This window comes from Podarcis tiliguerta (assembly GCF_965153285.1).
Source record: "Podarcis tiliguerta genome assembly, chromosome: 8".
Classification (NCBI taxonomy): Eukaryota; Metazoa; Chordata; class Lepidosauria; order Squamata; family Lacertidae; genus Podarcis; species Podarcis tiliguerta.
The window spans coordinates 62,073,868-62,097,830 of NC_139541.1; the positions used below are offsets into that span (position 1 = coordinate 62,073,868).

Genomic DNA, 23,963 nt, shown 5'->3' on the forward strand with positions numbered 1-23,963 from the left:
TTTTCCCCCAGCAGACCTAGATTCAGCATTCTCTTTCCAGTACTTTTCATAGTGCTGAATAGGGCAGCTCTTCCAAAGTTACAAATCTATTAATTCAGTTGTGAAACTTAATTCACATAGAAACATTTGGTTAGTGGCTTTTTTTGCCAGTGAAAGCTTATTCTGTATTAGACATTATTTGCTTCTGTTTTTAATGTTCTTCTTGCATGCTACTTCTATAAAAAAAGAAGCTTTAGCTTTCCCAAAATGGTGGTGTGTCTGTTCCAACAACTAGGGACAGAAGCTAGGCCTTTGATTTCTAGTCCTGTGCCTGAACTACAAGGTCATTCCTCCTTAGTGCATTTCTTTCTTTATGCTCTGTGTTTAAAGTAATAATGCCCAAACTTGCCTTATGAGGCACACAGAGGGTGGAATAAGCACCAACAAGGCTAGAACAGGAAGAACTGCTTCTCTTGGGATTAATGTATTGCTTGTTACAAAAAGGTATAGTGATCTGCCCATGTGATATAATTAGGTATGTGTTGGGGAGGGATTCATATTTCTCTATGCACCTGGACTTGCAGGTCTTGGCATTGCTCAGCAGTTTAGTGAGGCAACTTTGGTAACAATTGTAGCATTGCTTCTAGAGGAATCAAGTGCTCCTGAGTGAAATTGTGCAGTAATCTTAAGAAAACGTCTAGTTTCTTTAGAAGATATTTGATAACATATTCAAGCTGTGTGATTTCAATATATTCCTTTCCAATAACCATGTGATTCAGTATACAAATTTCCCTGTTGGGGAACTTAAGATGCACACAGACATATGTTTGGAATTTAATCCAAGTCCAGTGATGGTGTTTTAGCAGTTGGACCTTTTTATTTATGGATTTGTTGTCAGGGTTTACTTGGTTGTCTGAAATTCAGATATGAAGGTGTTAGTTGGTGCTTTGAAGAACCTAGATAGTAGTTTAGGAAGTTGCCAGTGATCTAGCGAAGTGTGTTATATGTTAGTGCTGTAGGAGCTTCTTGCCAAATATGTGACAAGTCCTGTCGTCCAACAACTTCGATATTAATATGTTCACCAAGCATAATAGCAGTCACTGTCAAATTATTTGCTCTCTCTTGAGTGAGCAGAGGTGTTCAGCCATGGTACTGCCTGCTGAATTGGGGTAGGGGTGGGGTCTTTTATTTGTACAGAATACCTCCATAAGTTCATATTGATTCTTTCCTAGGAGGTTCATGGAGTGGAAGGAATTAACAGAGATGAAAGAAATGGTCTGTATGACTGCTAAGGAGTGAACACTGGCTTGGAAAAACATAAAATGCTTCATACTTTCCACATGGTGAAAGTATATAAAGTATATTGTCCTCTCAAGTTCACTTTTACTAGGTTGAATTTCTTAGTTATAACACTGTTAGATTCAATATTAATATTATATGATAAATGTGCTTAACTTTCATTCACCATTTGTTTCAAGGTTCATTAGTACATGTTGCAAAACAGATTGGCTACACAGAGCATGGCCATTTATTTGAAGACCAAGATTGCAGTTACTAGGAGGCAGGTACCTTTGAATTCGTTAGGACCATTTCCTGGCAACTATTCATAGGATGTTCCAAACTTTCCAGAAGCAAAATTCATTTGGCAGGGCAGTGTTTCCCCATGAAAAGAGAAGTACACTTGTGGTTGTCAGGTAGAACTTTGAAAATATTCAAAATTGGTTAAACTTTGCAATTATCTCAGATAAAAGGACATAAAAATAAAATTTGAACATTACAGGCTCTGCCTTCCTTGGAGATGGGGGTTGGATTCCTGTGCTTGTGATGCTATGCCAGGTTGTAGTTCCATCCACATATTTATCTACTGTATATTTTGGAAAGTGATTTGTTTGTCCGTTTGTTCTCTGTAGTTTTGGATGCTTCCTAAATATAGTTGCCAAATTGTGCTTGAGGGTTCTGAAGGCAGGGACACTGGTCTTCGTCAGCATTTGGACTTTGGTCGCCATTTTGAATCAAGATGGCAGTTTGAAATGTACCTTCAGTGTGACTTCACCCAGTTGTTGGCACTCCCCACCAAACACTGGAAATAGAGGGGATGATTTTGGGATGTTCTGTGCCATATTTATAACATTTAACCAAACAAGGCAAAGATTTTCCTTTCCACTGACATGGTAGGAGTGGAAGGCATTGCTTGGTGAATACATCTTGCAGTTGCCTGCAGAAAGCTTAATACAGAACACTTTGCTTCTAGCTGAGAGTATCTCAGTCCTAATTTCAGCTACTCTTTTTTACTTGTAAAACTGAGTACAGTGGCACAGTTAAAGGCTAACTTACTGTAGCATGAGCCTTTGTATACAAGAGCCTGCTTCATTGGGTGGACAGAGGAGGTGCTAGGAGTACACATCATGAGATGTCCCCCGACAAGTATGAATTTGGTTGGTTGTCATGGGGTGTCTGGGGCCTAAATACACCCAAAGTTGTTGCTGAAGATGGTCTAACAGCATCTGAGTTGTATAATGGAGAAAGTCCAACTGTATGCAATGGGCTTCGTTCATACTTCATGTTGCAAGTCGTGCTTCCTGAATGAAGGTTGGTGAATTTAGGCCAGATGGCTGTAGGACTAAATAACTGGTATTTATTAACTTGATGGTATAAGAGAAATAACTGGCATTTATTAACTTGATGTAAATAATTAAACAGGAATACCAAGCTTAACAGTGGCCTCACTGTGGAATCTCTAGAAGACCTGTCTTTTCCTAGAAAAGAAATCTTAACTATTAAAAGGTGTTTGCCTCTGAATTAGTCAATATGGGAAATATTTCTACGAGCTTTGTAGTACTGGGTGATGTCTGATTTGTCACGTAGTCTGCAGGTCTTGCAGTGCCTTGTTAAGGATCTGTCTGTGCAGAGTACTTTAGTGTTTCTATCTCTTCTGTCTTCATAGTAGTCCACTTTTTTCATTTTATCAGAGTGAGATTTGTCCCAGAACACTTAGGTGAGTTAACAGCAGTAGAATCCAAGTCTTCGGTTCTTTGACTGGAACATACTGGCTCAACAGTAGTGGTTCTTAGCTGTTGTTTGCTATTACAGGAAAAGCTTGGGAAATGACACCTGATTCTGTAGTGAGAAATTCTTTCCCCATACCCTAGCATAGTTAATATCTGTGCATGGTTGTGCTGTATCTTGCAGTGATACAGTATGGGAATGACATCGCATCCTGTAGAACAGGGATAACCAACTTGGTGCCATCCAGATGTTGTTGTATTACAAATCTCATCCCCGACAATTGGCAGTGTTGCTAGGACTTTTAGTCCAACGTCTGGAGGGGTACCATGTTGGCTGTCCATGCCCTAGAACAAAGTACAGTGGTACCTCGAGTTATAAACACCTCAGGTTACAAATGCTTCAGGTTACAAACGCGACTAACCTGGAAGAGTTACCTCAAGTTGAGAACTTTGCTCCAGGATGAGAACAGAAATCGTGTGCCAGCGGCGCAGCAGCAGCAAGAGGCCCCATTAGTGAAAGCACACCTAGTTAAGAACAGTTTCAGTTTAAGAACGAACCTCCGGAACGAATTAAGTTCGTAACTAGAGGTACTACTGTATTGTTCTAGGAGGTGCTAATTTATTTCTATAGGCCTCAAATTTTGTTTGATTTGCTCTCTCACATAAAAGGGCACTTCATCTACAGTGGTACCTCTGGTTGTGAATGCTTCTGGTTGCACACGCTGCGGGTTATGAGCTCAAGTAACTCGGAAGTAGCCGCTCCGGGTTGCGAACTTTGCCCTGGGATGTGAGCGGAAATCGCGCGCCAGAGGCACATGCTCAACAGGAGGCACGTGTGCAGCGGGAGGCGTACTTTCACTACTGGTGCCTCATGTTATGAGTGGTTTCTGGTTACGATCAGACCTCTGGAATGGATTCCGTTCGTAACCAGAGGTATCACTGTATTCACTTATTTTTTAAAAAAACTTCACTTTAAAGTTTCATCTTAACTGATCACGTGGAACATACATTATCTTAACAAAGTGGAGAAGGTGGGGTTTTAGTTGTTTGTGGTGGTTTGCTGTGATTGTTCTTCTTTGTAGCCACTGGCTACAGGAGTGAAAACCTGATTTCAAAATACTGATTGATGTAATAAGATTAATTCCATTTCAGTTTAACATTTTGTACCCCACTTTTCATTCAAAAGTATCTAACAATGACATCCCTTAACACAATACCAAAATAATATGCAAAACACTCTTACAGTGAAATTTTGATTGTGCAATGTAAAATGCTACACACACACACACACGTACATAAAGCTGCCCTGAGGCTTTTTTGAAGCATGTGATTGGCAAATAAAAACAAAATGTTTTTGCTCTGCTTGCTGCCTCAAAAGAAAGTAACTGCGAAGAACAGAATTGTAAACAATTACATTTCTTTACATTTCAAATGTGTAACTATGTATATTGGCTACAAGCGTTTGAATTGAAAACTGGAGACCACTACTGTACTTCATGTGGCCCTGATCCTGCTGGGCAGTCTTAGGCAAGCAACTCCCGCTGTCTGAGTATTGGAATAATGGCCTAACTTGCATGGTTGTTGTAAGAAACAATGAAATGCTGCACGTATGCAAACTTAATAGAAGTACTGAAAGTTGCCCACAAAGTTAGGCCTTGATGAATGTCTGGTGTGACGACCTCAACCCAAAGTTGTCCTTTTCTTCTATCTAGTGAAACTGTTACTAGATGTGACCCATGGTGTTTGAAAATCATCCAGAGAGCTCTGCTTCAGGATTTGCTATCATCATAAGAATTGAAATTGGCTCTGCCTCCTAGTATTATGTTTTCCTGCTATACTTGTTCTTATCCTACTGGAAGGTTTGCAGCATCGGCTGTTCCTCCTTTCCCCCTGGCATTAGCGTAATATGAATTTCAGTATCTATTCATCTGTAGCCAGGGATCCCTCTCCTTGCTGAACAACTCCTGGTGTTGCTAACTTTGCTTTTATAAGCAGTCCAATAATCCATCTGAACTGATATGTAGATGGTTGGTGTGCGCTTCTTGCCACAAATAGAAGCTTTTGCTATAATATGGCATTTTGAAACACATGGAGAAGGCTTTTGGTTTTGTTTATACTGTAGTTTACATTGCTTGCATCCTGTCTTTCCTGCTAGGAGCTCAGTACAGCATACAGGGTTCTCCTCCTTTCTCCTTTTTACCCATTCAATAACCCTGTTGGGCCAAGAGACTGTGACCTGCCAAAGACAATTCAGTGAGATTCATGATGAAATTGGGATTTGAACCCTGGTTTTGTAAGAGCTAGTCTCACAGTGTAACCACTGCAATATTCTGGCTCTCCTCATGTCACTGAAAAATTATTCAATGTGAAATTTTACAAAAGCAGCATATGCCAAGCTCATAGGATATTGGAGTTAAATCAGCTGAGTTGGCACTAGTTGTTACACTTGCAGGTGTGTTGGATATATATTTGACCCCAAGTTGGATTATCTGATACAAAACCACTGGGTTGTATTCAGTGCTATCCCTACTCAGAGTAGACCCATTGACATTAATAGGCATGACTAACCTGGGTCTACTCAGAATGGAACAAAGTTAATTTGAGCTTGAACTGTAAATAGTAAGGAGCTCAATGGATAGTAACTTTTAATGAAAAAGTTAGTAAAGACTGTGAGGCTGTTTAATAGTGTTTTACAAATACAAAGTCCATTAATGATAGCAGTTAGTTGCTTTTTGTTTTGTTTTTCCCCTATGCCTTGCTTTTGTTTGGATGTGAATGAAAAGAGTGAAGGAAGGAGGGCAAGATTCAGACTTTGGGAACCCTTGAGTAGGGCCTTATATCTACAAGGAGATGGTGCTTTGAGTGTGTAAGGTGTTAGCACTAGTTGACACAGTTTTGGCCTGGGTGTGTAGTACTCTGTTTCCGCTCTGCCTTAATGTGACTGATGTCTGTCCTTGATGGCAGTCTGGGCGTCAGGGACAATTTTGAGTTTCCACTGGGGACCAGTAGCATGAAAACTAAAGGATTTTGATAGTATGGAATACATGCCCTGCAAGACAAGGCTGAGGGAGCTGGGTTGGCTCAGCATCAACTAAGTTCAAGGGGGAACTTCAGTTCAGATGACTGTTGCTAAAACATTGATATAAAGGTTGGGAACTTGCTTTTGCTGGAAGGTGGGAAGGAGACTCTAGCTCTTGTCCCTTGTGGCCTTCCCAGGCAGGCTGGCCCCTCGCCCAATTTTGCAGCTTTTTGAGGTAGCTTGCATGCTACAGAAGGAGGATTTAATTCCTTAGGGCTCCCATTTCCCTGACACTGCATTGCATTCCTCTCCATTCTCAAAGTCTTGCACTATATGTGTCCCAATTCTTACCTTTGGTATTCTGCTAATTTGTCTCTTAGCACCACAGCAGTCAACCACCCTGCTTCCCTAGCTGCCATCTGGATTCTTTTCTGCTGCTGCTGCTGCTGCTGGAATTGAGTTGCCCAAAAAGCAGTTATCTCCCCCAACCCATGATTTCTTCAAGACTTTGCTCTTATCTAGATTCCCCCCTTTCTCCTCACCCTGCAAAAGTTGCTGTCATTCTTTGTTTTTAGTTTTCTCATAAGTATACTGCCCCCCAAACATGGTGAGAGCATTGGCTAAGTGCACCCAGGTGTCTACCCTTCATTGTTTCTCAACTATTAAGCTGCTTTTTGTAGATCTCCACTTCCCTTTTGCTTCTCTGCATTGGTTGTATTGGCCTCATGACTCCCTTCTCTTTCTTTATTTCAGGCCTTGATGCTTGGTATGCTGCCTTTCTCTTAAATGTTTTCACAGCTCCTTGGTGGCTTCAGCAATTTGCATTGTGATTGTCTGTGACTGAGCAGCCTCTTGCTACCTCCCCTCCAACTTGATTTCCATCCTTTGGAATGACTTCCTCATCTATTGCCACTCTTAATCTCATCCTCTCTTAAGTATTGCTTGTGTGACCTTTCTGGTTTGGATTTTTTCCTGACTGTTGCTGTGACTGTCACAGTTGACCCTCCACCTTTTTCTTTCCTACCAAGAGGGTTTTTGCACTCATGTCCTGCTTTCAGGCTTCCCATAGGCATCTGCTTGACCACTGTGAGAACAGGATGCTTGACTATATGGCTACTGACCTGACCCAGTAGGGCACTTCTTGTTCCTTTTGGGAACTTCAGATTTCTTAAAAGCCATGTGTAAACTGTCACTTCTGCCAACTGATTTTTTAGACTCCACTAAAGGCCTTATATTCCTTGTCCCCTACCCCACTGTACTGATGGCCTATTTACTCCAGTAACCATGCTAATAGTGTACGGTCCTATCTTTGATGTTCTACTCCCAGGTTGCTGAGTGCCTCCAGTGGATCCACAGCCACATTACTCATCTTAGCTCTTAGCACTTTTGGGTCTCCACTGCTTCACTGTGATTTTTCTCCTCTTTTAAAAAATGTGGTGGCTTCTTTGGGATTAGCTGTATGTTTCTAACCCAGTCATACTCACGTGTAGAGCCATTGATTTTATTGGATCTGCTCTGTGTATGGCTATTGTTGGATATCGCCTGATAGGAAACATAACACAACTAGATGTTGAGGTGGATCAACTTGGAACAGGAGGGGCTTCATATAACTTAAGTGAATTGTTATGCTGCTTGGGCTGCAAAGTAGACTGGTTGAACTACCATACTTCTGTATTTCATTATGGTCTTGAAATCTGGTTGAAGTTCAGTTATAGCCATGTGAAATGCCTTTTCTGTTAATCATCTTTTATTGTGTGTCTAGACAGCTATCCCAGACTTATTCATTAGACAGGAAGGACTTGCAAAAGGACTCTACGTATATTATCAACAAACCTCTGGTTGGATAGGCTATAGCTCAGAAATGGTTTTCTGTTAACTTTCATTCCTTACAGAGTGTGTGTGTGTGTGTGTGTGTGTGTGTACACATTAACAACAATGTTGGTAGTTTGTGTTATTCAGGCATGAAAGCAGCAATTACAGCTACTGCAGTTTATGGGAAAGCCTCATACTACAAGTGGGGGGGTGGGGAGGGGAGCCATTAGCACAATCAAGACACATTGGTGTGATGCTTCTGATACTAGTTCCTGTAAGAGAGGCTATTCACATCCAGTATCTCCTTTTATCACTAGCGGCAATCATAATTCTGTGTCTTTAGTCCTCTTGAAATGTACAACATTAGTAAAGGAAAAATGTGTCAGATACCAGAGTGATTTAGCTGATGTTAATTCATTATTACTTAATTCATTTCAGTTTATTTTAATCAGTTAACTGGTTAGATGAAAAAAAAATCATTTTTTTTAAAGGCTACCTCTGTTTAATTAGTAAATTTCTTTTAAACTGAGTTTTCTAATGCAGGTACTTAACCACAGGCGATATGCACAATCTTAGAAGAGGCATTCTCTTGTATATGAGGGAGGAGAAATGCATTTTCAAATAAAACTTAATTAAGACCTTTAAAATTGGGGTTTGGTGTGAAAATAGCCCTAATATTTATAACCTCTTCATATTTCTAACCTATACTGTATCTGAAGTATATTTGGTTCTTGTTCTTTTCTTCCTGTCACCCAATCTTTAGATATTATACTGTCACTTCTATTAATCCTTCAAAGAACTCGTGCTGCTTCTGACAGTAGAGATGCTGGATCAATGTGTAGATTTACCTAGCTGCCCACTGAATTTTACACAACTTCAGATATTGTGACACCATTCTCTGTCCAATGCATATTTTGAAGTACAAATACAATCAAAACACATATAAACGTGGGTTATTATTATTATTTTTAAAAATAATATAGAAACAGAACAAAGTGGAATTAGTGGTGATCAACTGTGAAAGTGACATGGGATGGAAATAGGCAGATCCATCCCTGATTGAGAAATATTGCAGAATCATTGTCTACTTTCCAGTGCTACTATCTGGAGAAATCCCATGCGCATTTCATAGTTGTGTGAAGCTGTATCCCAGCATACAATAAATAGAACTGTGCCTGGCATGGCTTGGCTCAGTTTGTTTGAAGGGAATGCCTACTGAGCATGGCCAAGTCTTATATGCCTAGTTAATGTGTGTGGTGCTTTTCACAGTAACAAAGGTGAGGTCTCCCCCAATAAGCTTACACTCAGTTAATTATGCCTAGTCTTGCTTATTTGTCCTACAAGCACTGCTATAGACAAGTGGTACTGGTAGCATGGCTTGGAAGTTATACCTTTTTACAAGTGCCCACCTTGGCAAGAGTTGCTTGTAGCTACTTCCAATTTTGGAGGTTGTATGCTTTGAATACCAGTTGCTGGAAGCCACAGGAAGGGAGAGTGCTGTTGTGCTCAAGTCCTGCTTGTGAGCTTCCCATATTTACCGTAACTGATTGGCCCCTCTGAGAACAGAATACTGGACTTGATGGGCCGCTGGCTTGACCCAACAGATCCTTCCTATGTTCTTATAGGTGCAGTGCACATAGGCAGATATAGGGGAGCATGACTGGTTCATCTGCACTGAGCCAAAAGGCTGCTACAGGCCCCCCCCCCCACAACAATGCCTTAGAACAGAAGGTGAGAGGTGTGGGGGTGCCAGAATTTGGCGTTGCACAGGGCGCTGCTGAAATTTGAAAGCCCAAAGTCTGCCACTGCAGTGCAATACTAGCAATATTGCCAATTAATACTTGCGAGCTGTGGTCAGTCTTTCCCATAAAGGCGGTGCTGGGGGGACACAACTTAAGGCTTTGTGATAAACACGACAACTTGAAAATACTTATAGTTGTGAGATTAACCTGAAGATGGGATTTGGGTGGGTCTAAAGTGTTAGGGCTTCCAATTACCACAGGAACCAATTGGCTACAGGTTATTGGCTCTGCAAGGGAATGTCTAGGCACTTTTTTTTTTACAAGTTCAGAAATCTGAAAATGAATTGTGCATATTGTCAGCACAATAAAATTCAAAAAGCATAATGTGGTGTTTTCCCACTTTTTTTGCTGCTGTTTTGATTCCCGTGGGTTATTTCAAGTGTCTTTTTTGGCCTTTTGAAAATGGAGGCAATTAATCATTCCAAAAAGAGCATCAAATAAAAGGAGTACCCCAAACCCATACCTTTGTATTTTGGGCATATTAATCTGGAATAACTACAATTTCCTGATTCTGTACTAACGACAATTTTAAAAAGCTGCAGTGTAGGCTGCACAAGACACTAATGACATCTTCTATAACATTTTAATTAAGTTACTTTCTTGGATAAATTGCATGTACTGTAGATTCCTCCAGTGGCCCCCTTCCCCCCGTACTGTCATCACACCCTGAGTATAAATCCAGGTGAAATCTTGTTCATTTTCCATATGGTCTAGTCCTCATCTGAAGACTGCAAAAAACAAAGCCATGCCTCCCCCCCAAAAAATATTATTATGTGGGTCCCTTCTCCAGTCTTCAGAGTGGCTAGAAGTGGATTGAAGGAGGAGTGTGTTAGACATGGTTTGAAACCTCAGCCATGGATCTTAAGTGTTAGACATGGTTTGAAACCTCAGCCATGGATCTTAAGAGGTTACCTTGACCCAACATCTGACTTGGGTCTGCCAGACTCTGGAGGGATCTTCCGCTTGAGGATTCTGCTATGGGAAAATATTTTTTAAAGGATGTATTGTCTCTTCATTGGAATTTGATGTGTTCTTCCCAGGGTTCGAAATTAGCATAGCCCCAGGCTCATTTTGTGCCTAAAGACTCACCATTTGCGAGCACCTCAGAAAGTCTGGGTGCCATTTTCTGTGCCTGGCTGACACTCAAGGATTATTGAAATGTATGTGATGGGAAGCATCAACATATATCTTAAGGATAGACTATGTGTTAAGGAGTTAACAATAAAGAAAGTGTTTTGAAAACTGAAGTATGGTACCAATATTTTATTGTAAACACCAAAATAAGATGTGTCACTTAGGTGAACTGTATATTAATTCATGCTTATAAAAATAATAAATAAAAAGTGTTGCCTACCCTCCCCCCCCCCCCCCGGGCAACTAAACATTCTGTTTTGGCTCCCAGCTTTTCTATCCCAGTTTCTAACATTGGTTATTCCTCCATGTATGTGGTCCTCTTTGGGAAATTGCAAATAAGCAGTTCCTGATCTCACAGAGCAATATAAAGAATTGTTGGGGAACAACTTGATTTAACTAGAGATACCTTCAGCAAGTAGTGTCTTTAGCAAGGGTTAAGGTGCTGTGGGTTAAACCACAGAGCCTAGGACTTGCCGATCAGAAGGTCGGCAGTTTGAATCCCCGTGACAGGATGAGCTCCCGTTGCTCGGACCCTGCTCCTCCCAACCTAGCAGTTTGAAAGCACGTCAAAGTGCAAATAGATAAATAGGTACCGCTCTGGTGGGAAGGTAAACTGGTTTGCCAGAAGCGGCTTAGTCATGCTGGCCACATGACCCAGAATCTTTACGCCGGCTCCCTTGGCCAATAAAGTGAGATGCGCGCCACAACCCCAGAGTCGGCCACGACTGAATCTAATGGTCAGGGGTGCCTTTACCTTTACCTAAGCTGATATAGCCCCTTGCTACTCAGTACTATATTTGTTGCAGCTAAGTGAGAGAACGGCAAGTTTTAGAGCCAAGCAAAAATACATGTGCTTTCCTAGAAGCATGACTCTTCATGAACTCACTCGGATATAGTGATATACCATAGACTAGTGTTTAGACGGGTGAGCCAGCATGAGACTTAGGTTTGTGCTTTCTCCTGCACCCCCCCCCCCCCCAGTGTGACCAGAAGAGAAGTTTGGAAGCTTTCACTTCTGTTTTTAGATTAATCTTAATTTGTCAAGATGATCAAATTTGGACAAACTGTGGTTAATCTTAACTACTTGTTGAAACAAAGAAGCTTCATAAACTCGTGATTAGGGTTGTAACACTAAACAATGGTTAATCTGAAAGGAAAATACACTGATACCTCGGGTTACAGATGCTTCAGGTTACAGACTCTGTTAACCCAGAAATAGTGCCTCGGGTTCAGAACTTTGCTTCAGGATGAGAACAGAAATCGTGCGGCAGCGGGAGGCCCCATTAGGTAAAGTGGTAGTAGCTTCTGATATGGCCATGCTGAAGAAAAAAGCAGGGAAGGGGGAGCATGCAGGCCTAAGGCTTGCTGTAGCATATTCTAAAAGTGTTACAGAGGTACCTCGGTTTTGAGCGTCTCAGAAGCCAAATGTTTTGGTTTTCTGTGCCGAAAACCGAGAGGTAAGTGCTTCCATTTTTGAATGCACCTTGGAAGTCGAATGGCTTCTGCTGCATGTTTCCGATTTCCTCAATGGAAATTGCAGACGGTCCTTTGCTCCTCAATTTTCAAATGTTTCAGAAGCCAAATGGTCTTCTGGAACTGATTACGTTCGAAAACGGAGGTACCACTGCACATCTGAATGCCACCAACATTTCAGCTAATGCTGAAACTATGAAATTGCTCCTAAAAACAAAGAGCTAGTAGCCCTTTGCTGAAACAACTAACTCCCCTGATTAAAGCTATTTTCATATTTAAACTCAGCAATGTGTGCCTAAAACTTTGCCTGGTCAGTTCTCCGCATCTCAGGAGAGTGCCTTTGTTGACTTGAAATAGTGTGGTGTTTACAGCACAGGGAAGACAACCCCCCCGCCACCCTAACATGGAACAGAAAACTAATTTCTTTCTTTAGCCCGTGATCCCATCTGCGTTCAGCTGTGGGGAGCTGATGGAGGCTGCATCTGTGCATTTGCCCAGCTGCATTAAATATGTGTTTTGTTGGTGAGAGCTTTCGTCTGTTTGGTGGCTTCCAAGTCCCAGGGGTTCAGTGGTCTCTGTCCTCTCTGCTAGCTAGCTTGAGTGTGGCAGGGTCCAATAGAAGCCGCCACTGGAGCAGCTGCTGCTTCTCCTTGAACTGCATAGGAAGCATTTTTGCTGTCTTTTGTACAGCAGCCCCGTTGGCCAAACAATAGTTTGTGCTTTCAAGGCCATGTGGAGAGTCACATGACCCGTTGCTGTTGCTGCTGGGGTCCTTACCCATCTGTTCTCTCCACTCTTTCTGGGTTATCAGGCACAGGTCCAAGTTCTCTCCAGCAGCCAGCCTCCTGGTCAGAGATTACGAGCCAGCGCTAACCTTCCTGGCGGGGGTGGTGTGGCTTTGCTTTTATGCAGATTAGCCATGTGCTTCTCACTTCAAGACATTTGAGGAAAACACATTTCCTGTGTTTAGCTCTCAGTGGGTGGTTCCTGGCTTTACTGTACAGGGACGGAGGGTTGGGGCCTATGAACTAAGAGCACTCTGGAGAGGGATTACAGTACACTGCCCCCCTTCTCATTCCACCTCCGCTGCTACGTCACCACAACACAACCACTCGTGCTCTCATAGTGTTGGTGTCATTCATTCAGTGCCAAGATTGCTTTAAAAAATTCCCTTGGCCCCAGTTCAAACAGGAGTACAGCTGGGATGTGTTAGATTTTAGGCAGTCTGCCCTCAATTTGAGATGAGTTATAAATAGCTGTGCTGACTTCCTTAACTAGCACACTCTGAGGTAAAATGCAGGTTAATTACTGTGGGAATCAATTAGGGCTTCTCTCCGTTAAAGAGCCAGCAAGACTTTTTTATTATTATTATAATAAATCAGATGACAAATCTGGTCAGGAATGAATTCCAGACCTAAGGTGGGGTTTTCATTTTCTCCATAATCCAAGGAATCTGATTTCTACTTCTGCTCAACACATATACAGTCTTTTTAAAAAGTCCTTTGCTTTTTGCCTTCATTTCTACAATTAACTATGATAACCTTGTAACAATTTCCAGAGGGATAGCTGTGTTACGCTCTTGTAGCAAGAACAGAGAAGGGTCTTGTACACCTTAAAAGACTCAACAAATTTATTATGGCATAAGATTTTGTGGATTTCCGAGAGTAGAACCTGAAGCAGTTGATTCAAATGCAACAAAGGAGATTCTGACTAAACATTAGGAAGAACTTTCTCACAGTAAGAGCTGTTTGACCATGAAATGGACTATCCTGGAAGGTGTGGACTCTCTATCAGAGGTTTTTAAATGAGGTTGGAAAACATCCGTCAATGATTCAGTGGGTTGGACTACATGGCCCTTGGGATCCCTTTGAACTCTGAAATTCTTCGATTCATCAAATGCACAAAAGTAAATTACCCTGAATTTCAGGCATATAGATACATGATGGGGGAAATCGTAAACAGCGAGGACATGAAATTTTATAATAACCTTGAACAAAAGGGCCTCCTTGCTTTCTTTTGCTATCAGAAACCAGATTTATGGCACTGTCATAGCAAGCTTTCTTTATCCAGGAAACAATTGTTTTCTGATCCCTGAAAAGTTGACAGTATTGTTAGTTCTGTGGCTGAAACGTATTTCATTTAGCCAGGAAGCAACTGACTATCCTTGGGTCTAGGCCAGGGGCCCTCAAACTACGGTATGAGGCCAGATCCGGCCCACCAGGGTCCTGAACCTGGCCCGCCCGCAAGACCCGAGGCTCGGAAGTGGCCAGGCAGGAAGAGCCCTGAGGTAAAAGTGTTTGTGTGTAACAAAGCCCTGGTAACATGGTTGCTACCACCGGCTCTGGCTGCTTGATAATGGCATGCTGCCCCTTTAAGCCACCGGAAGGTGGGACGGCGGTGAAAGAACCCCTTCCATGCCAACCCTTACTCTCCTCCCTTCCCCTCAGGCCGGCTCCATGGTCGCGGAGCAGTGCCTCGCCGGCCTGTTGCGCATACGGGTCTCATGTGGCGGCCTTGGCAGCCTTAAAAGTTAGGGAAGCACCAAAAACACAGGCAACAAATGCAGATAGAATTAGCAAGAAGAGAAGGCAACAGTTTATTGTACAAGGGAATCTCCATGTAAATAGTGGTCAAAAATAACCCAGAAGAAATGAAGTATAAAGGTGAGGTATAGGTAACTTATATTATTACTGATAGTGCCTGTTGTGTGTCTATCCTGGCTATTATTTTGAAACAAGGTTGGTTTTTTTTTAAAAAAAAAATACATGAAAAAGAGCATGTTTCTGGCACCTCTTTAGTCTAGCCCCCAACAGTGTCTGAGGGACAGTGAACTGGCGCCCTGTTTAAAAAGTTTGAGGACCCCTGGTCTAGGTAGAAGGTGAGAGAGGTGGGAATTGGAATCAAAGAGGGCCAAAGAACAAAATCTTTAAGTTCTTTGCCTGTCACTGCTAACACATGTATCAAAAGATTTCAGTCCTATGCATAGTGGTATTTGTGTATGAGCAGGTCACTGCAGATGGGGAATGAATATGCTATGTGGTTTTAAATCAGATTTCCAGTTACCTCATGTATGTTTAATTGTCATAAAGTTGGACTAAGAAATTTGCAGTACACTGCTCCTGCTCCATTTACATGTTTTACGAGTGCATTATTGAGGAAAGGTGTTAATTCTGCTTCTAAAGTATTTAGACCCTCTTGTACCTGAGAGCAAAGTGGCATTTCATAGGTTAATTACATTCTCTACAGTACTGCTTTAGTAATACCCTTGTAGGAAAGCTATTGTATTTGATACTCTGGCTGTTTGGAGGTGAGAATTCTGAATTGAGACCAATTAGGCCAGTAGCTATTGAAGTCTGTTGTATTGCTAATTGTCTATTCAAAATAAAAGTGCAAGGAGAGTAACTGTAAATATCTGTGTGGTGATCAGGCTTCTCACTTTGTACAGATGTGGGTTTTGGGAAAAGTGCTATGGAATTGGCAATTTTGAGATTGCTTCTCATTTCTTTGAATGTAGGTGAGTTGCAAGCAGGGGGTTGGGGTTTCAATGATCAAGGAGTAGCGCTTTCTCTGTTATGTATGTCTGTGGAAGGACCTTCAGCTTTTGAAGTGCAATCATGATAATCTATTCCTGTGGTTTCCTTTTGAAAGGATTTCCCCTGTGTCAGTCCAGAAGAGAATCTCCAGCGCTTTTCAGTCAGGGTTTGGTATTTCCTTATTTATCCTGATGTATTCTTGCAAATGAGCCAGTATCACTTTTTTTCCTGCCAGTAACAGCTTCTGTCTCTTGTATAATATCATTCCCTGTATTCAACTCTGGCAGCTGTTCCTCACATCAACATTCACTGATAAATACCCAATTCAAAGTTTAAGTGGAATTTTTGAGAGTAGGGTAACTGGTACAAAACGGTGGGCTGTAATGAAAGATTTGTGGAGGGGGCACCATGTTTTATTATCGTGATTGCAAACCCAAACCTTTTGCTATTTGGGGGTCTTTCAGACCCTTGGCCCTTACAAACCAGAACTTGCTGGTGTATATGGATTTCAATATTACATACTGCATTTTCAGGCAGAACAAAAACAAGAGAGTGTTGGCAGAGGTGGTCCCACTTTTTTTTAGTCAAGATAAACATGGTTAACGCTCAGAAAGTAGACGCATGTCTGCCTCAAGAAAAGAATATCAATGACACTTATATAAATATGGCATTTGGGTGCTTTGGAAATTGAAGCTTTGTTTTTTGTCAAACTACTTGGCATCATATTAACTATATTTGAACTCAAATGTGAGGAAAGTAATGAGTGTTAATCTGTTCTCCTAAAAGCTGTTTGTTTAACTTGCAGGCACTTGTCTACTGGTCTTTAATGCTAATAACATCTATACAATTTTGGAATAGGTGACTTACTCTAGAGGGGTCAAGTTTCCTTGGACTGTGTAGTGACCTACAATATGATGCCTATGCCTTAGTTGACTGAGAATTTTCATTTTCTTCATGGATAATTTTTTATGTTGCCAACTTTAAGTGAAATGTATTTGACTTTTGCCTTGTGTATATGTTGTTGTTTTTTACTGATGAGTCTGCCTTTCATGAGTAAGACTGTAACATTTATATAGTTACAAAATATCAAATTGCTATTTAAAACAAATCTTACAATTTTCTTTCCTAGCCATCCAGCCCAATGGATCAGATGGGGAAGATGAGACCTCAGCCTTATGGAGGAAACAACCCATACTCACAACAGCAGGGACCTCAGTCAGGGCAACAGCAGGGCCACGGATATCCAGGACAGCCGTATGGGCCTCAGGCTCCCCAGAGATACCCAATGGGAACTCTAAGCAGGACACAAACTGCAATGGGCACCGTCTCTTATGCACAGCAGGTAAGGAGAAGTGAATTGCGGATTGATGTTAAAAATCTGAAATGCATAGAATTACTGTTTGTGTGTAGTGGCCAAATGCCAGTGTAATGGGCAAGAATGCCTGAAGTTCTTGTGTGTTGAAGTGTTGCCACAAGATAAGCAAAAAAGTGTGTGCTATTTATTGTTGATATACTTTAACCAGCTGCAGCAGCAAAGAGGTTCTTTACAGAATCCTAAACCTTCTGGGTAGCATTAGATTTTCTGGCTGCATCTTTGCACTTTGTTTGGATCTCCACCCAGAGGCGTAGGAAGGTCAGGTGGTACCCGGTGTGGGAAATTTCTTGTCAAACCCCCCCCCCCCCCATTTTTTATTTTTTGCCTCCAAAAATGGTTTTACATTATTTCATATTTTCTTACAAAGGAATGTGGATTCTGGGCCTCCGATAACAGGTAACTGTGGACAAATACGTAAATCTATAGGATGGATTGTGTTCAGGCTTGTGTTATTTTATTTATATTTATTGTTTATTTATTTAATAAAATGTATTTTAAAAACCTTGCAAAGTGGTTTACCAAAAAACAAAACAAAAAACACAGCAGTAAAATCAAGAAACATTAACAATCCTACTTTAGAAAACACAAAAGCTAAAATATTAAGATTAAAATTACTTCAACTTCCTAAGCATCTAGGTATGCTTGCCTAAAGAAGAATGCTTTTAGCAGGTGCCCAAAAAGAGTCTAGCAAAGGCACGTGCTTTACTGCAATATGCGGGGAGTTCCAAAGTGCAGGTGCTGTCACAGTAAACAATGCAGTACAGATATTATATGGAACCTGTAGTAGTGCTTGGAACTACTGAAGGGGAGGTTTTATTTATTGTGATTTCACCATGCTCTGTATTATCTAAAAAGGAAAACATTTATTTAAAATACAGGACTGCACAGCAGCAATCTAGTCTCATCATGATTAGTGGGACATTCCCGAGCTGATGATGCATAAGATGGGCTGCAGTCCTATGCACCCCTTGCATCCAACTTGTACCTTAAACTCTGCACAAGCCTGCACCAGAGAATTGTAGAGTTGGAAGGGACCCTGAGGGTCATCTAGCCAAACCCCTGGGGCGATGCAGGAATCTCAACTAGACCATCCCTGACCGATGGCCATCCGTCTTCTGTTTTTCCCCTTAGCCAGGACACACAGCGATGGAGACTGGAGGTGGGGGGAAAGATAAATTTTGACAATGGGGCAGATTTGTCAGGCACGTGCAGGAACAGCTTGAAGACTTTACACAGAGAGGAACTCCACACAGGTTTCCCTGCATGTAACGTAACGGGCAGGGAGCCAGCTCAGATAGAGAGAAAGACATTGGGGGAGGACAGGACAAAAGAGTACTAAAGTCCGCCCATTTTATCCTCTTTGAGATGGTGGCACTAGGGCTCTGGGACCCCCCCCCCCAAAAAAAAATATTTACTTGTCTTCAATGTATTGTTACCACTGTTGTTCTATAGGCTGACTTTCCAGGACCCAGGAAGCCCAGCGGAGGGTAGGGCAGTTCATAAAAAACTTTTTTTGAAAATGTCTGATCCAAAGGTCTTATCTTACTAAACTAGGGATTATATAGCTATATCTGAAATTTCATGCATATCAGTTAGTATCTTGACCCTCCTCCACTAAATTGAAATTCCAGCCTTCACGACATAGGAAAATGGCCAAGTAAACAGCTATTTTTGTGGAGGAGGGTCAAGATGTTAACTGATATGCCTGAAATTTCATATATAACTATATAATCCCTAGCATAGTAATATAAGACCTTTGGAGCAGACATTTTCAAAAAAAGTTTTTTATGAACTGTCCTAGTAGGGCAGTAATTGTTCTTTGATAATTTGTCACCCCCCTCCACAATGGCACCCAGGGCACCCCCCCTTCCTACGCCCCTGTCTCCATCTACATTTTCTCTTTCTTCCTTGCATAGATCCCTCCTTACGGACAGCAGGGACCTAGTGGATATGGGCAGCAGAGCCAGACTCCCTATTACAACCAGCAGAGTCCTCATCCCCAGCAGCAGCAGCAGCCTTCTTATGCCCAACAGCCGCCATCTCAGACCCCTCACGCCCAGCCTTCTTATCAGCAACAGCAAACTCAGTCTCAGCCTCCGCAGCTCCAGTCGTCCCAGCCCCCATACTCCCAGCAGCAGTCGCAGCCACCACATCAGCAGTCTCCATCTCCGTATCCTCAGCAGTCAGCGGCTGCCCAGCAGCATCCACAGAGTCAGCCTCCCTACTCCCAGCAGCAGTCACAGTCACCCTACCAGCAGCAGCAAGCTCAGCAGTCTGCTACCTCGGCGCTTTCTCAACAGTCTGCATCTTACCCTCAATCTCAGTCGCAGCAGCAGTCGGCATATTCTCAGCAGCGCTTCCCACCTCCACAGGTAAGACTTCTTCCAGGTGCTGCTGCAGACCTGTTCTTGGATGGCAAGTGCCAGCACAAAGCAGTGTTGTGTCTCTTGGAAAAATTACACAGTGACACTAACTGATTTGGTTGTGCTGTAGCCTTTTACACCTTGGGTAAGGTTCTTTATGCTTTTAAAGGAAGAAATAAGGATAATTGCAGCACTGTTCGGGAGCAAGTGACCACTCAGGTGTGGAAAATCATAAAGTGTTGTTGGCTCGTAAATACAAATTGGGTCAGGCATGCACAACTTGTGACCCGGCAAGCTGAATATTCTCATTAGCCATCCACAGCTGCCCACCAGGAAGTTCAATAAAAAGAACCTTCTTTTGCCTTTGTGACCGCAAAACAGGGAGTTGCCAAGTAGGTGGGAAGCCACAGCACATAAGTGACCTGAATTAGATACGTCTGCTACATTTTACATCCTTCCTTTCCTCCAAAGAGGTCAAGGAGGTGTGTGTCTCTTCTTTCTTCCCCACCCCATGATAACAGGTTAGACTGAGAGATAGTGACTGGCCCAAGGCCACAATGATCTTCAAAGTTGGGGTAGGGTGGGGTTTGGAGATTTGAACCATCACCTCCCCAGTGCTAGTCTGACACACTAACTAATATATCACAGTGTGACTATCAAATATAGGACAGCGTAATACAAAATGTATATTTAAGCAACTGGATGGAGAATAGATCAAAGCTAGAATCCATGTGCCAAGCACCTTAAAACTGGAGAGAGAATTCCCTTCTCAACTTTTAGGCCAGGAACAAGTATGAAGGACAGTGGGGAGAGGTAATTAATGATGGGATTGAGACCAGCAATGAGGGTATTTTCTTTGGCCTCTGTAAAACTATATTGAATGGAAATGAAATAGCAGCCTAAGTAGCTTTGAACCCCTTCCCTGTGTGCAGCTTGTTTAAGTCATGGCAGTTCCTGTAGCACCATGCCTGCTGACCTTGGAAGACATAGGCAGAACCGGGCATGGATAATGCCTCAGCATAGCATTTTTTTCTCCGTGATGCATTACTGAGGCAGTGGTCTTCTTTAAGACTTTCTATGCTTTCAGCTTAAGGCCATAGGCATAGAAAGATGTGGGCAGCAGTGCTGCCTGAAATTTGCCTCATTGGCAGGGAGAGGGAGAAGGGCTAATAGGGAGCTAACTGTCTGAGCACCTATTTTGTTTCTAAGCACAAGAAATGGCAGAGTGCTTGTGGGGGCTGCCAGCCTATGCATTACCCCCATCTCTTTGCCAGAGACACAGAGAGGGGAACAGCTACCCAAGAGCCCCTACACATCTGGGATATCCAGCAAGGGGCTTGCGTGGGTGGGTGTTCATTTCCATCTCCATCCTTTGGGACTACATCAGGGTGGGTAACCTTTTTTCACCTCCCAAGGCCCACATTCTCTCATAGGGAACTGCATGCCAATGATGGGTGGGGCTAGAGACAAAAGGTGGCAGATTAATGGATGTGACTTTCTCATGCCTGCTAATGGGCCCTTCAGGAGCTGACAGGCACAATCATCCTGGCCTAGACTTCTTCCCTGTTCTGCCTCCCCCTCCCATTATGAGTAGGGTTTTTTTAGTCTCACAGGAAGAGAGAGGAGGGAGAGAAGCCTGCTCCTGACGAAAACAAGGAGCAGCTGCACCGCATTCAAAGGGGTCTGGGATCCTGGCTCTGCGACCCCCCCCCCTTCATGATTCAGACTCCACACCATTGAAACTAGAGACATCGTATGGGGCAGTTGATTGGAACAGTGTGTGTTGATAGAACAGGGCTAATGCTGTGGGCCAGGGTGAGGATAAAATAGGGATTCTTTTTCCATTTCCAAGATCTCTTATCTTTTGTTCATTGGATTGATCTCTTGCATTTCAGGAGTTATCACAAGACTCATTTGGGTCCCAGGCATCATCGGCTGCCTCAATGGCTTCCAGTAAAGGGCAAGATGATGTGAATTTGAATCTTCAGTCCAGACCCTCTAGCTTGCCGGTGAGTCAAAGGTCCCATTTCATAAATGGCTTGGGTTTAAGTTATTGGAAGCACTGCAAGGTACTTAATATGCATAGCACATGTTCTCGTTGGAAATAAAAAATAGGACCATGTATTTATTAAAGCCAACAACATTTGGGCACCCAGTTGCAGAAGGGGGACTTGTTGGAGATGGATTAAAAATAATAATGTGGAATTCTGAAAATGACACCCTCTACCATACCAGAATATAAATCAAATTTTTACTTGGGCTATAGAATTATGCCTGAAATTTACAGATTATATGTGGTAAAATCTCTTACTTCATTACACATCAACACCTGCTCTACTGTAGTGGAACTTGTTACTGTGTTAGTTACTATGTTATAGGTATGGACATTTTGGTGTCAGTTTAGATTTATTGCTGCTGTGAAACCAACCAGTAGAAGATGAAGTCAACAAAGCTGCCCTGATACTCTGCAGAAGAGAGAAACCATATTCTACCATCAAATCTTGGTCATCTATTGCTTCTATACTCTGTGTCCTCTAGCCATTTATCAGTCGTTTATCAATAGTCTGAGTGTGATAAGGCTGTGGGATTCAAGTTTTAGTGGTGGTCCAATTCACTGTTGGTGCCAAGCAGTGCTGTAGCTGGAGATGTAAAGGATCATACATACTGCTAACTATTTATGGCTGTTGCTGTATCTTCTGTGTCTCATTGAGAATAATTAGTAGGCTAATGACTTCATATGTATAGCTCTTCCCTGTTCCTGAAAGGACAGCCTTTTCATAGTGTTTGGGAAAGCTGTTTAGTGCATTGGCCCAGAGCCAGGTCTCTCCTCAAGAGACTGCCCCCAGCAGGCTCAAAGGAGAGTTTGAGCTGCTGACCTAGAATTTGTTACTTCTGCTTGTGCTGGAGTGCTATTTGGCTTTCAGAGCTCTGAATGCTCTCAAATAGGCAGTTGCATGAGCAAAATGCAGAAGAGGTTAAATGGATGGCAGAAACTGCATGTTTTAAATATTTCTAGGATTTATTAGCTTACTTTCTGAAGAGGAAGTTGATGCACAACAGTTCAATAAAAAGTTTAATATTTAATATATGTAACAGAATGCAGTGTGTGTTTCTCCCTTCCTTCTGAACTTATGAAAGTTGCAGAGTAGATTCATGCTTTCCGATATGATAACATGTTCAGTGTTACCACCACTTCTTTTAGGAAATATTGCTTCTTGTAGTGAGTGGTTTCCCTTCACATCCATAGTTCTTCCGAAACTGTATCTTATTTGACTAGATCAGCCTTATTCAGTCTGATGCCCTCTAGATACTTTGAGCTACAGCATCCATCAGCTCTGACCACCAGCCATGTTTGCTGTGGCAAATAAGAGTTGTAGTCCAAAAAGTTTGGTGGCAGGCATGGGGTTGGGAAAGGCTGGACTAGACAATGTGGACTTCCTCTAGGTTTTGATGTTAGCTGTTAATTCTTAAGTGACAGAATAAGTTCTGATGTTGAATTGGAATACAAGATAGAAGTTTCATTTAGTAGTGTAGTGGTGCTGTTTCCACAAATTCTTCCAGTTGATGGTTTGTCACTTGTTGAAATTAGTTACTAGCTTTAGTGGGCTGATTTCTTTTCAGAATGAAGTAGGGGTATTTTACATTTTTGTGACTTAAAGGGTGGCTAGGCATATAGTTCGCTAGTGTTTCAGGATGTGCTTATAAGAAAGTCTCCATCTCTTTAACCAACGCTAGGACCAGCTAAAGTCCCTAGATGCTTGCAGAATTAGTATTCACTAGGGATTGATGGGTATGCTTTTCTTTCTAGATGAGCTCCGTCTCTCTGGGAATTTAGGTTAGTTCTGCTGGCTTAGTGGATTCTGGGTTGATAGACGGCTGCTTGTTTTGACTAAGCTTAGCAGCCTCTTGCGTTCTCTAGCTTGGTAATCTGCAGTCTCCTTACATTTGTGACAACTAATTGGCACAAGAAAGTGTGTCCAAACCAAAACATCTGGGTACGAGGTCTCTGCTCCTCCAGAGCAGTTATATGCATGTCCACTCAGTCTAATTGTGTTGAGTGGGACATACTTTCAGATCACTGCAGTTCTGTGCATGCTTGCCTGATGTAAATGACACTGAATTCAGTGGGACTCACCTCTGTGTAGAAATGCATAATATTGGGCTGTTGGTGTCTGTCCTAATACTGCACCTCTGAGAGGTCTGGGACAGCCCCCTGCCCGTGTCCCCCACTCCTCTAATTTTGGTGCTGGAAAGGGGATTGGCAGGATACCATAATTGTGTTGGGCATTGGAGGCTCTTGAAAGTCTAGTACAGCTGTGAGAACCCTGCCAGCCCAAGCCTTCCGAATTCAAATTTGCTGCTGGACAAAGGAGCACAAGTGTTTGTTTTGATTCTGGGAAGCCAAGGCCCTTGAACTTCTTCTGCTTGCCTTCTAAAAGAGTCCCAGCCTTTACCTCTTGCTGTCTAG

At 42.3% G+C, this 23,963-nt stretch overlaps 1 protein-coding gene across 5 annotated transcripts in view; it reads left to right on the plus strand.

The window, feature by feature from the left end:
- The window catches only part of ARID1A (AT-rich interaction domain 1A), a 123,050-nt gene that overhangs the window by 48,289 nt on the left and 50,798 nt on the right, over window positions 1-23,963 (plus strand). For all 5 annotated transcript variants that reach the window (XM_083454690.1, XM_083454691.1, XM_083454688.1 and 2 more), the window contains 3 exons: window positions 16,887-17,099; window positions 19,049-19,504; window positions 21,391-21,504. In XM_083454690.1, coding sequence (XP_083310816.1) covers window positions 16,899-17,099; window positions 19,049-19,504; window positions 21,391-21,504 — 771 coding nt within the window. In that variant the 5' untranslated portion in view covers window positions 16,887-16,898. The remainder of the gene's footprint in view (window positions 1-16,886; window positions 17,100-19,048; window positions 19,505-21,390; window positions 21,505-23,963) is intronic.